The sequence below is a fragment of the Bufo bufo genome, chromosome 11 (genome assembly GCF_905171765.1).
Source record: "Bufo bufo chromosome 11, aBufBuf1.1, whole genome shotgun sequence".
NCBI lineage: Eukaryota > Metazoa > Chordata > Amphibia > Anura > Bufonidae > Bufo > Bufo bufo.
The window spans coordinates 44330238-44343639 of NC_053399.1; the positions used below are offsets into that span (position 1 = coordinate 44330238).

A 13402-nucleotide genomic window follows, 5' to 3' on the forward strand; every position below is an offset into this window, starting at 1 on the left:
CCGAAGATTTGCAAAGCTCTGCACAGCATGAGGTGCGAGTCCAAAGTCCCTTCATTTCCTCTTCACATTCAGTTCAGGTTTCATGACTTTTTAGTTTGCTTTGTCTGAGAGCTTCGAAATTTTCCGAGCTACAAACCACAAGTCTTATAAAGGCAAATAGACTGAGTATACGGTAACGAAGTGTTATTTTTTGTTTTAGTTCAGCTGGAAAGTGGCATGTTTTAAATTCCGTAAGAAGGTGCAGAGATATGGTTCATTGAATCCAGAGAAGATTCTTTCACAGTATGTCCACCAGGTGTATGTCTTTCATGCTGACCGCATATCCAGGTGAAGACGAGACAGCTGGTTTCTTTGCTCAAGTGGTCAGGTGTTCATGATCCATGTGACTGGCAGATTTCTGGCAATGCTCCAGTTCTGTACGTACTACTGGCTCGATAGACTGTGGGATGTTTTTGCATGATACTGGTTTGAGTATAGAGGGTGTCCATGGTCTCTATGCACTTGACATATGAGCAACTGTCCCGTGGCGTTGGGATGTGTGGTAAGACTGCGGAGATTTGCGGGAATGGATGCTTACTTTTGTTTCTTCTGCTATTAAACAAAATGAAAAAAATCTGTAAGATAGAATGAATGCAGTTTCCCTAAAGTGCCACTAATTTACTTAAAACAGCATCTGCCACCTCTCCTGACATGTCTGTTTTAGTACCTACTTACATCCCCCCTATAAAAACTATTCTGGAGCATCTGTTCTTATGATTGTACTGTATGTTGTGCCATTCCTTTATTATACCTGCTAGAAGTTATGAATGGTTTGCTACAAGCTTGCAATGAAGGTCCAGGTGGGTGTTAGGCTACTTTCACACTTGCGTTTTTCTTTTCCGGCATAGAGTTCCGTCACAGGGGCTCTATACCGGAAAATAACTGATCAGGCATATCCCCATGCACTCTGAATGGAGAGTAATCCGTTCAGTTTGCATCAGGATGTCTTCAGTTCAGTCGTTTTGACTGATCAGGCAAAAGAGAAAACCGTAGCATGCTACGGTTTTATCTCCGGCGAAAAAAACTGAAGACTTGCCTGAATGCCGGATCCGGCATTTTTTTCCATAGGAATGTATTAGTGCCGGATCCGGCATTCAAAATACCGGAATGCCGGATCCGTCCTTCCGGTCTGCGCATGCGCAGACCTTTAAAAATTAAAAAAAAAAAAAAAACGGATCCGTTTTGCCTGATGACACCGGAAAAACGGATCCGGTATTGCAATGCATTTTTCTGACTGATCAGGCATTTTTCTGACTGATCAGGTTCCTGATCAGTCTGAAAAATGCCTGATCAGTCAGAAAAAATGACATCCGTTTGCATACAGTTTGCCTGATCAGGCAGTCAGTTCAGGCAACGGAACTGCCTGCCGGAATCAAACAACGCAAGTGTGAAAGTACCCTTACCAGTGTGTGTGTGGGGGGGGGGGGGTTCCCTGCACAGTCAGTCTGACATTATCCAATCAGTGCAGCCAGACTGACTGATGGTAACATCCATCTGGACCTTCATTGCAAACTGCTAGCAAAGCATTCATAACTTCTAGCAGGAATAATAAAGGAATGGCCCAACATAGAGTCATAAGAACAGATGCCCCAGAGTTGTGAATGCAAGCAGTTACTAGAACAGACATGTCAGGAGAGGTAACAAGTTCTCTATTAAGGTACCATCACAAGTACCTGATTATATGTGTATATCCCAAATGGGGTTCCAAGCATAAGTGTAACCTGAAACTCCAGAGCCCCAATTCAAAATTGACACTCGGTCCCCCACCCACTATTTGCCATTTATAATACTGGTGACTTTTTAAATGGCAGAGGGGTCTTTGGACCCCCTCAGACACCGGGGCTACCTCTGTAGCTATGCACTTGGCTCTAAGTAAGTCAGAGAAGACTTCTGGTGTGGGGTTGAGTGCTTGATGTATGCTTGTTCCAAGCAGGTAGTTGCCATAAACGGTGTAGAGCAGGGTTTCTTAACTCCAGTCCTCGGGACCCACCTACTAGTCATGTTTTCAGGATTTCCTTAGTATTGAGCAGGTGATATAATTAGTGTCCATGCATCAGGACTTACCACAGGTATTCATTCTGTGGGATATTCTCAAATCCTGACCGGTAGGTGGGTCCAGAGGACCGGAGTTGAGAAACCCTGATGTAGAGAGAGGCAGCAGTCTACCCAGAAGTGATCAGGGTCCTTGTTTCTCCTGATTGTATAGTATAAAATATAATCAGAGACCTGGTTTCATACCTTTAATGGAGACCCACCACACAACTGCTATGAGGTTCAACACTGAACTCCTTCAATTCCCAGTGTGACACTGCATTTTCATGCAGCCGCCACTAGGGGAAGCTCAGTGCAAACAGAATATTACAGCTTCTAATTCAGTCAGTTGTAACTGTATTAATGCTTATGTAATGAGCTCCCCCTAGTGGTGGCTACAGTCAGTCAGTTTTGTAATAGAAGGGAAACAGAAGATTTCTCAGTGTATTTATACCAGTTTACTAGTGTAAATACATTGAGAAATATGATGTTCGAAATGAGCACCATATTTATGAAGCACCTTTTCAGATAAAGTGGCTAAGGCCAGGTGTGACTTTTTTGTTACAATTTTTTTTATAAAAAAAAACAAAACATACATTTATCAGAAATCTGTGGCATTGCCCTGAGACTGATTGATGCTCGTATAATGGGAAACTAAGTGGGACAGTTTCGTTATGGGGTCTTATGAGATCTGTGTACGTCCCTGCCTGGTTTAAACATAAAAATTAGAACATGTTAGATATATAGAAAATGTACTACAGTATATTCATCTATAAAGTCAACAGCTTGTGCCACCTAAAAGGACAGATCACAATCACATCCTTAAAAAGGGTGTGAAGAATTAATGAATAAAACTTTATAAAATATCAGTATAATGCTAAAGTAAAAATTCAGAGAGATTATCAGAATTATTTTTCTCATGCTACATCCAGTTTATTTCAAGAGGAGCTGTCACTTCTCTTGACATGTCTGTTTTAGTAACATAGATTCATAAAAGTAGATGCCCCAGAATTGTCATTTCACATGAAATGCAGTTATTTACTAAGACAGACATATCTGGAGTGGTGAGAGGTTCTCTTTAATGCCCCTATGATGTGTCAGATTTAGAAATGGTTCTCACCTTCTCGTGCCGTGTGCATGCTTTTAAATGCTAGTGATGCAGTGATGTCGCAGTTATGAGGGGACAGTGGAGTACCCCCAGAATGCTGCCATCCATGACCTGTCACATACCCTGTGGGGGCTGCTGTGCCATATGCCATGTAGGGGGATACTGGCGCTGAAGTGGGGTATGGTGTCATTCCTGAAGCTGCGACAAAACTACCAACTGTCGGTAAACCACTGGCAGTCTGTAGGGAATAAAAAGATAAAGGATTATTGTTAATCATCTACTCATAATGTAAAGGTTCAAACAGGATTTACATATAAATTATGCATGGTATACTTTTAAATAAAGATAAAGGAGCTGTCCAGCCAATTACATTTTTAAAGGCTCAGAATGGGGTAAAATTATTAAATAAGTCACCTTACCGATCCCCGACCACAGCTGTTCTGACGCTTCCTGGTCCCTCTAAGCACAGAAAATCAGACCACTCGGCCAATCTCTGGCCACAGAGTTGACCCGCCTCAGCCAGGGATTGGCTAAGCAGTCACATTTACTGCTAAGAGGGACCAAGAAGTAAAAACAGGCGGGTAAAGGAAAAGTGTCGGAACGAAAGTGGTGGGTGGCGGGATTAGTAAAGGTGACAAATTATAATTTTTTTTATACCATTCTGAGCCTGTTAAATGAAAATAATAATAATAACCAGCTGGACAGTTCCAAGTAGGTTGGGGCATTGCATTATGATGTTACAATAGAACTACTACATGAATTACTCCCTTTACAAACTTCTCTAGGAACAGCACCATCCCTGTCCATCGGCTTTGTCTGGTATTGGAGCTCAGCCTCAGCTGCAATACCAGTAACATCGCAGAGACAAGAGTGGGGCTGTTTCTGGGGGGGAAGAAAAGCAGACTTCTTTTTCTGAACTCAAAGAACCACTTTAGACCATTTACTGTAGGACTATAAGCCTAACTGGATACAGATGGTGATACTCAGGACCTCAAAATTTGATCATCACTATGAGATAGGGTCTGAAATGAGTCAGCAGCTACGATGCAATACTGAAGTTTAGAGTCATTCTTGAATGCTGCTTCTTTGGAAGTCTATACTTTGGCCACACATCGGAGAACTATACAGGGTTTGAACTGGGTTTCCTGCTTATGTTGACATGATCAAAAAATGCAGCATATTGTATCACGTAAAACTGCCATTTATGTGCTCAGTTGTAGTAGTGAGTTTATGCAATGTATAGGCATGCCTAGGTGTATATGAGATTGCCTGAAGGCCATGACATGACACAGCATTGACCAACCCCGTGACAAGATCCCCAAAAATGGATAGCAGGTCCCCTTAAAATGAACACTAATGCATGTTTGAAACCTTAGAACCACATTTTGGATCCCAACATGATGAAGCCTACCTCCATCATTGATTTAATTTTGCCGTTGCGTGCGTCTTTACTCTCTCAGGGCCATAGTCATCCTAGATTGACAAGCGTTAAGAAAGATAATGCTTTCCAATGGCTGACATCTTTCAACAAATTGACTTAAATAGGGGTTTCCTGCTATTTGTGCGCTATACTGGTATGAGGAGGTGTCCCGTGGATCAACAACACATCTTGAAGGGTCTCAGTGTCTTTCATAGGAGTGTAAATCACTTAGATGGATAAACCGATTCACAGTTTATTGACTAGAGGCCTACATTTCCATTCTCAGAATCTCACAAACAAAGGCAGTGTTTGCCAAGTAGTTTTGACCTTAAGATTTCACACAAAGGATCCTTTAAACCTGAGACACCAAGATCAACGTATTCTGTTTGTTTAGACATCACCTTGGATGATATGAAGTAAACGGGAGGACATTTAAAGAGCCCCAAAATCTCCTGTTCAGCAGCAGGTGAATTAACCTTTCAATGCAATCAAGTCTGTAGAGGTCTCCAATTTCAGGAAGAGAGGCCAACTGTTTGCAGGAAGCATTATAGTCTATGGTATTTTATTTGGTCAACTAGGAAATGCCCATTACAAGGTCCAAGATTAGTTTAGTCTTGGTTTTCTCATTGTCATATTGTTCCACCCTACTCTCTCTTGAACATGCAAAGACCACTAGTTAATCCAGGTTTAAAGAGGTCATCAGAGATAAAATATCTCGGACAACCCTTACAATGTCTTAAAACATTATGGGGGAGATTTATCAGAACTGGTGTAAAGGAAAACTGGCTTAGTTGCCCATAGCAACCAATCAAATTCCATATTTAATTTTCCAAAAGAGCTCAGAAAAATAGAAGGTGGAATTTTATTGGCTGCTATGGGCAATTAACCCAGTCTTCCTTTACACCGGTTTTGATAAATCTCCTCCTACATACTAACCCATTTCTCCAACGCTGTTATCTGCAGCACTGTTACGATACTCTTGCTGATGTTTGTTTTCAAATAGCAGTGGTGACATGCCTGGATATGGCACATGACCACTGCAGCAATTATCTATATTATTTTTTTTTTATTGTTTGGAAAGGGGGTAATTCGTATATTTTATATTTTTGTTGGGTTTTTATATTTTTGTTTTGTTTTTTACTTAAATTTTTTGTCCTCTTAGGGGACTTGAACATGTTGTCCTTTGATCGCTTATACCATAGACTGCAATGATCTACAGTTGCAGTCTGTGGGATGTTTACTGACTTTCTACAGCAGGGCTTAAAGGGGTTTTCTGGGCGTTTTACACTGATGGCCTATCCTCTGGATAGGTCATCAGTATCTTATTGGTGGGGTTCCGACACTTGAGACCCCCGTCGATCAGCTGTTTGAGAAGGCAGCAGCCCTTGCAGTAGCACCGCAGCCTTCTCTAGCTTTTCCTAGGCCAGGCACGCTCAACCTGCCGCCCTCCAGCTGTTGTAAAACTACAACTCCCACAATGCCCTGCTGTAGGCTGAGAGCTGTAGGCTGTTCGGGCATGCTGGGAGTTGTAGTTTTGCAACAGCTGGAGGGCCGCAGGTTGAGCATGACTGTTCTAGGCCATGTGATGTCACTTTCATCGGTCACATGGCCGAGATGCAGCTCAACCCCATTGATGTGAATAGGGCTAAGCTGTGTTACCAAGCACAGCTGCTGCACTAGGTTTGCTGAGAGCACCGGTGCCTTCTCAAACAGCTGATTGATCGGTGGGGGTCCGACACTAGAGACCCCTGCCAGATACTCATGACCTTTCCTGAGGATAGGTCATCAATATAAAACTCCTGTAAAACCCCTTTAACAGGTAGTTTGCTATGACAGGCCTGGGAGGCTTTACAAGGCTCCAGGCTGCCATAGTAACCAATCAGAGCCCCACAATTTCACTAGGGGGGCTCGATCAGAGGACAGAGGGAGTCCACTCCCTCTGTCTAACCTTTCAGATGCTGTGGTTACTATTAACCGCTGAATCTAAGAAGGTTAAATAAGTTTTATATCTGATCCCAGTCACTGCCACTGGCTGTATTACATACCTGGAACCACCACGTATGGAGCAGGCTCTGCTCGTGAGCTTGCTCCATACATTCCTTACATACTAATAATGCAAAATTACATAACTGTATATTAAGGATAAAGGATGGAGCTACAAGGCAGATTTGTCTGTGATGCACATCACGTTTGAATGGAATGCCGCTCCATTCAGTTCTTCATGGTGAGTACAAGCGCTAAGCTATCTCCGCCAGCTTCAAAGAGTGGCAGACCTACCTGCGTGTCTGCCACTCCATTCAAATGGGGACCACAGGCCCAGTTCTCTTTAGTCTGTGGGGTCCATCCTCTGGGCCCCCAACCGACAGACACTTATTCCCATGGATAGGGGATTAGCTGTCTTAATTGGACAACCCCTTTAAAGGGAACCTGTCACCAGGATTTTGTGTATAGAGCTGAGGACATGAGCTGCTAGATGTCCGCTAGCATATCCGCAATACCCAGTCCCCATAGCTCTGTGTGCTTTTATTGTGTAAAAAAACAACGATTTGATACATATGCAAATTAACCTGAGATGTGTCCTGTCCCTGACTCATCTCACGTACAGGACTCATCTCAGGTTAATTTGCATATGTATCAAATCGGTTTTTTTTACACAATAAAAGCACACAGAGCTATGGGGACTGGGTATTGCAGATGTGCTAGCGGCCATCTAGCAGCCCATGTCCTCGGCTCTATACACAAAATCCCGGTGACAGGTTCCCTTTAAGGAGCCTCTTAAGAAATTTGGCACATCTTCTAGATTTATTTCTGCCATATTGGAAGCCACGCCAGCTACCAGCTAGTGTAGATTTAATTTATAATTTATACCAGTTTCCTCCATAAATTATAGCAAATTTGCTGGGCTTCCATTAAACCCTGTACACAAGACTTAATTATAATGCAAATATAGTATGTACCGTAATTTGTGACTTTTTATGCCACCTTTAAATGTGCCCTCTTTTTTTCCATTATACATGTCCTCCACTTATGATCCATTACAGGCTTTGGATTCAAAAATTGCATCAAATTTTTAATAACAAATAGTAATTAAAAATGGGGCTTGTACTTCATTGTCCAATATAAATGTACTAGAAAAATGTCAGTAAGGAGCAAAGTGTACCTGCTCTTTGAAAAAACTTTTCTTATGTCAAAACCAATTTTGATTGGTGGGGTCTAACTGTTAAGACCCCCACTGATCACTAGAACGAGGAGAGAGATGCGCTCACATATTGTGTGCTCTCTTTCAGACAGAACAACAGCCCATAGACTTTCTATTGAGCCCGTGTCCTATGCTATTTGAACAATTCTCGCTCCTTGTTCTCAGCAGTCAGACCCCAATGATCAAAACTAGAGATGAGCGAATTTCATATTTAGAAATTCCTTCACGCTTCGTTTGGTGGTAAAAGCAGAATTGCGTTATGCATTCCGTTACCACGGACCATAACGCAATTCTATGACGGAATGCATAACGAAATACCTTTAGAGGCATTCCGTTATTCATTCAGTCATAATAGAAGTCTATGGGCTGCAAAACGGATCCGTCCCGTTTCCGTTATGCAGGGGAGTCCTCTCCTGCACAATTCTGCTTTTACCACCAAACGAAGCGTGAACGAATTTCATAACATGAAATTCGCTCATCTCTAATCAAAACCTTTCATATGTCGCTATGACATATCAAAGGTTTTTTCAAAGTGCTGTCTACTCTGATAGAAAAAAAATAATTAATTAATGGAATTGTTATTCAGGGTGTACATATTATAGGACAAATCCTGAAAATGGGTGTAGTCACAGCGCTATAAATCACCTCTAGTGTTGGATGGGGTTACTTCCTAGTATAATGCTTTATTTTTGTTGACTGAGAGCTGCCATGTTGATTTATCCAATGAACCAAGTCATTCGTAAAATTGTATCGGACTATGTGTTGAGTCCATTGTAAACACCGTTATCTGTACACAGCCATCATGCAGAAATCATCCCCTGCCAAGCTGCTGACACAGAAGAGTAGAATTCTACTAATGAGATAAACAAACACGCGTCGTCAAACACGGGGATTTAGCTGATTGACGTTATCCAGAGGAAATGTTTATTTTAATGCTGGCAAGTCAATCAGATCTCTTCTTGATTATTTTTAAGTCCCTTTCAACCCCTTCAAAAGTGGGCCCCTCACTCTCTAAGAGCACATCTTTCTAGCGAATCCCTCATACATAATCCTATTGCTTTGGTGGATTGTGATCTGCCGTTAATTGGCAGCCATTAACTCGGTCCTTTACAGGTGGGAAGAGATGAGAGTCCTATTTATTAACCTTTCACTGAAATGTACTGACTGGATGAAAGTCATTGCATTTTATTTTATTTTTTTAATCTTTTTATTCTATCTGCTCTGTAAGGCTGGACATACACTCCTGACCCCCCACAACCTCCACCATTCTGAATTGGGAGAGGGGAAAAGGACACTGCCAGACTTCTCTAGTGGTGGTTTATCTCCTGTGAGAACAAAAGGATTGGGCATGTCGAAACCCAACGGGCCAAGTCCCCATTTCCTCAATATATGCCATCAGGGAAACGTTGAGACACCCCCATTCACAGTAGATGGCCGACTGATTCAGCCCACATTCTTCTAATGTGTTTGGGCAGCTCTAGAGCAACTTCTGTTCTGGCAGCCTATTCATCTGAATGGCCGTCATGGCACACTACATTATCCCCACTTAGCTGTCACTGCAGCGAAATTTCCTGGCTCACCAAGGTTTCCCATAGCAAAATTAGCTGTTTGTTGAGTGTGCCAGGAGCTGGACCTGAGCATTTAGCTGATCATGGCAACTGATTTCTATCTCTAACAAGAAACCCCCTTTAAGGGTCCATTCACACATCCGTAGTGTATTGCGGATCCGCAATACACGCGGCCGGCACCCCCATAAAATTGCCTATTCTTGTCCGCAATTGCGGATAAGAATAGGACATGTTCTATTTTTTTTCCGGAGCCGCGGACCGGAAGTTCGGGGCTGCGCTCCGGAAATGCGGATGCGGACAGCACACTGGTAGTTTTCCAAATCCCCCCATTTATCCCACCACTACCAGAGGGAGAGAGAAGGGGGAAAAATACTAATAATGTACAGGTAGCATGGCGTCTACTAAACAACCCAAAAAAGTAATGGTACCAATATGAAATGCATTAGCTATACAGTAGCATTACAGGCAAGTTTATCTTGGTTGCCACATTGCCATTCATTTAGTGGGTCTATCTATCATGGAACTGGCAATCGCAAAAGCCATGGCTCTTGTGTGACCAGGGCCTAACATCTCCAAGGACATTCCAATGCCAAAGATGTTTCAATAAAATCCTACACTGCAATGTAACTAAAGAAAAAAGCATGAAGAAGATAACGCCATTCCACTTCACAATGATACATAAGGCATTTGCTACGGTGATTAAGCAAATCCATTTGTCTCATCAAGAAGAGTTCACCTGTGAGGGGCTGTCCCCCGCTGCTGCAGAAACATCCCCTGCCAGTTGTTTGACAGGGTGGACATCTTGCCCAGGCCTGACAATCTCATGCCTGCACCCAGGGGCGTTGCTATAGGGGAAGCGGCTGCTTTGGGGCCCTGACCCAGAAGGGGCCCATCCAGGAGGAGGAGGACTTAAAGATTTTGTCAGGGCCCCCTCAACAGAATTACACAATTAAAGTATATACAGTGCAAGTATAGACGGATGGAACAGTTGCCGGGCCTGTTATGAGAGAGTGATCTTTACTAGCCACAGGAATGGGGACGGCATGAAAGTAACGGGTTGCCAAAAAATTACTGGGGAGGGGGGCCCCATTCAAAAATTTGCTGTGGGTCCCAGTGATTTCTAGCTACGCCACTGCGCCAAGAAGCAGCGGAAGCACAGAGACTCTCCTCCTGATACGCTTCCAGGTCACTACTCCAGAAGCAAAGCCTCTGCGCGACCACTCTAAGCAGCAGCGCAAACATGAGATTGTCAGGGTCGGGCAAGATGTCCTGCCCTGTGGCAGGGAGGCCCTTCAGCAGCGGGGACAACCCCTCACAGGTAAAGAACTCTTGTCGATGAGAAGAATCAATTCGGTCATCTCTAGAACTCCTAGATTGTAACTATGGTGCGGGTGCAGTAATCCAGGGCATTGTGAGGAGTAGCTGAGAACAAGGAGGAATCTACAGCCTCACCTCTTCTAGTAACAGCAGAATGTGTGTAAGGGAAGTAATGGCAGGGAAGAGAATGAGAGAGTACAAAGGAAAAGGCAAGGTCAAGATATCCATCTTGATTTTTGAGCGGTGATAAAATCTCCCTAAGCCCCATATTATTAGAGTCTTATTTGTCAAATGCTGGCGTGTATCCAGTTCTCTAACATGTCAGAGCTGGATTCATGGATTTCGCCACACAGGACATGTTTTCTTTTTTTAAAAAGAAAAGAATCTGAATTTTGTTGATGAGAGGCACTAGTGGTCGGACGGTTCATGCAATGGCAAGTTGCCCGGAGAGCTGGAAGGCTTTCCTCATCACAAGCAATTTATCTAATGGCACAAACTGATTAAATCTGACTATAAACACCACCTCGACAACATTTAGGAGGTGTTCACACATGGCGAATACGTTCTGGATTTTCCATTGTGGAATTGTGTGCGAAAAACCTGCAGGATTTTACAGTACCAGCAAAGTGGAGGAGATATTTAAAAATCCTATCCACATGCTGCAGAGATTGACCCATGATGTGGATTTTCCCTGCCGATTTTGCCGAATGCCAAGCAATATACCTTGTGAAAATCGGCAACAAATCCATATGTAACCTCCAAAATACCCTGTGTCGCAGTACCTTTAGCAGCCGTCTGCGACTACAAGGGAAAAGGCTTTGCGTTATTTTTTAGAAATGGCGCCTTTCCAGTGCACGGGCGGAGAAATGTTGGTCAGTTTTGCCTACCGTAGGTCATTGCCATTTTTTGCACCAAATTTATTAAGCGTCACAAGTTATTAGGTTTGCACTGTACAACCCCATTAACGATGCACCAAAGCTACTGATAACTTATCCTCCGGATGTCATCATTATCAGATCTAAGGGGGTCCGACTCCCGAGACCAGCGCTGATCAGCTGTTTGAAGAGGTAGCGGCGCTGCTTCTGCTTCAAAAGGACCTGTGTGCCCTCTCCTTTGCAGTGGCAACTACTCAAACAGCTGATCGGCAGGGGTCCCCAGAGTCGGACAACCTGTTGACCTGATATTGAGGACCTACCCTGAGGACAGGTATGCGCAAAACACGGATACCGGCCACGTGCATTCCGCACATCCCCTAATAGAACAGTACTATCCTTGTCCATAATGCGAATGAAAATAGGACACGTTCTATTTTTTTTTTTCCGGGTGCCACGGAACGGACAAACGGATGCAGACAGCACACTGCAGCCCCATTGAAGTGTATGGGTCCACATCCGACTCGCAAAAAATCTGGATTAGACGGGGACCCAAACCACGGTTGTAGGGTACAGGGTTTAACCCCTTAAGTACACAATCATTTTTCTCATTTTTGCATCTCTGGATGGCAAAAGCCATAACTTTTTTTTTTTCCATTGACATAGGGCTTTTTTGACAAGTTGTATTTTGTAATGGCACAATTTTGGGTAGCATGCCCTGTATATTTTTTGTTTTCGTTTCATCCTTCTGCAGTGTTCACCGTGCGGGATAAATAATGCGATAATGTAATAGGGCCAGTCACTATTAGTTACCAAATATGTTTTTTTTTTTTTCAATTTTGGCCAAAATGAGGCTTTTATACAGGGCGGGGGAAGGGGACTTTTTTTCCCCAAAACACTTTAGATTTTTTTTCAAAATTTTTAGCACCACTATAGAACTTGACTAAGATACTTTAGTCAATTTTATAATACACTGCAATACTTCTGCAGTGCAATGTACAGTATTATGCCGGCCAGTGAAAACCAAAGGGGTTGTCAGGGCTAGTCATTGACTTTTTGTTAGAAGGAACCCCCAATAATAAGCTGATCACAGGATGTTCCCCCTGCAGGGCCTGCCCATGATCAACTGTATTCTGTAGGTCGATGCACAGACTTGCCATTTTACCAATGTCCTTGCGGATGAGAAGGAAGATGGGCAGAGAGAACCGATTCCCTGTCTGATATATGTGAACCCACCCTAAAACATTCTGGTCAAGTGATGCAGAAAGTCTTATGATTTCCTAACGTCTGTGGACAGTAGTGAGTATATATAGTTTTATAAAGAGTGGAAAGCTGCTTCCTGAACACCGACTGGCGCAGACACAAGATTACTGTGGTTTCAAGCCTGCAAAAAATTTCACAAAAAGTATCTGTGGTGCTATATTAATGGCATTAATGACATCCTGCTCTATAAATCAACGTACAAAAGAAGGATAAACACAGAAAGATAAGACGTTCACAAGCAGACTGAATTGAAAACACATGCCAAGATCCTATTCTACCAGCCAAATCTAGAGAATCGTTGGCTCATTATGGCTGTGATATAGCATTCCCTGTAGACCATTATAATAGCCAGTACTAGTGTGGGAAGACTAACTGCCGGGGCAGCCGGAGTACTTAATCGCTTAGTGGAGTTATATCTCCCTTTTTACATGTAGAACAATCGTGGACTAGAAAATCAGTCCATTTCTCAAAACTAAGAGCAATGTACAAGAAACGGTTATTGCACTTTATCAATATGCATAGCCAATCATACCTATATTGCTTTTAAAGGGGTTGTCTGATATTTTGATATTGATGGCCTATCCT

At 42.9% G+C, this 13402-nt stretch overlaps 1 protein-coding gene across 1 annotated transcript in view; it reads right to left on the reverse strand.

Moving 5' to 3' along the window:
* Positions 1 to 213: 213 nt before the first annotated feature.
* The window catches only part of PAX9 (paired box 9), a 36390-nt gene continuing 23201 nt past the window's right edge, over positions 214 to 13402 (reverse strand). Inside the window, exons 4-5 of the mRNA XM_040411975.1 lie at positions 3191 to 3416; positions 214 to 591 (exon numbers count right to left, since the gene is read on the reverse strand). Of these exons, the coding sequence (XP_040267909.1) occupies positions 494 to 591; positions 3191 to 3416 (324 nt within the window). The 3' untranslated portion in view covers positions 214 to 493. The remainder of the gene's footprint in view (positions 592 to 3190; positions 3417 to 13402) is intronic.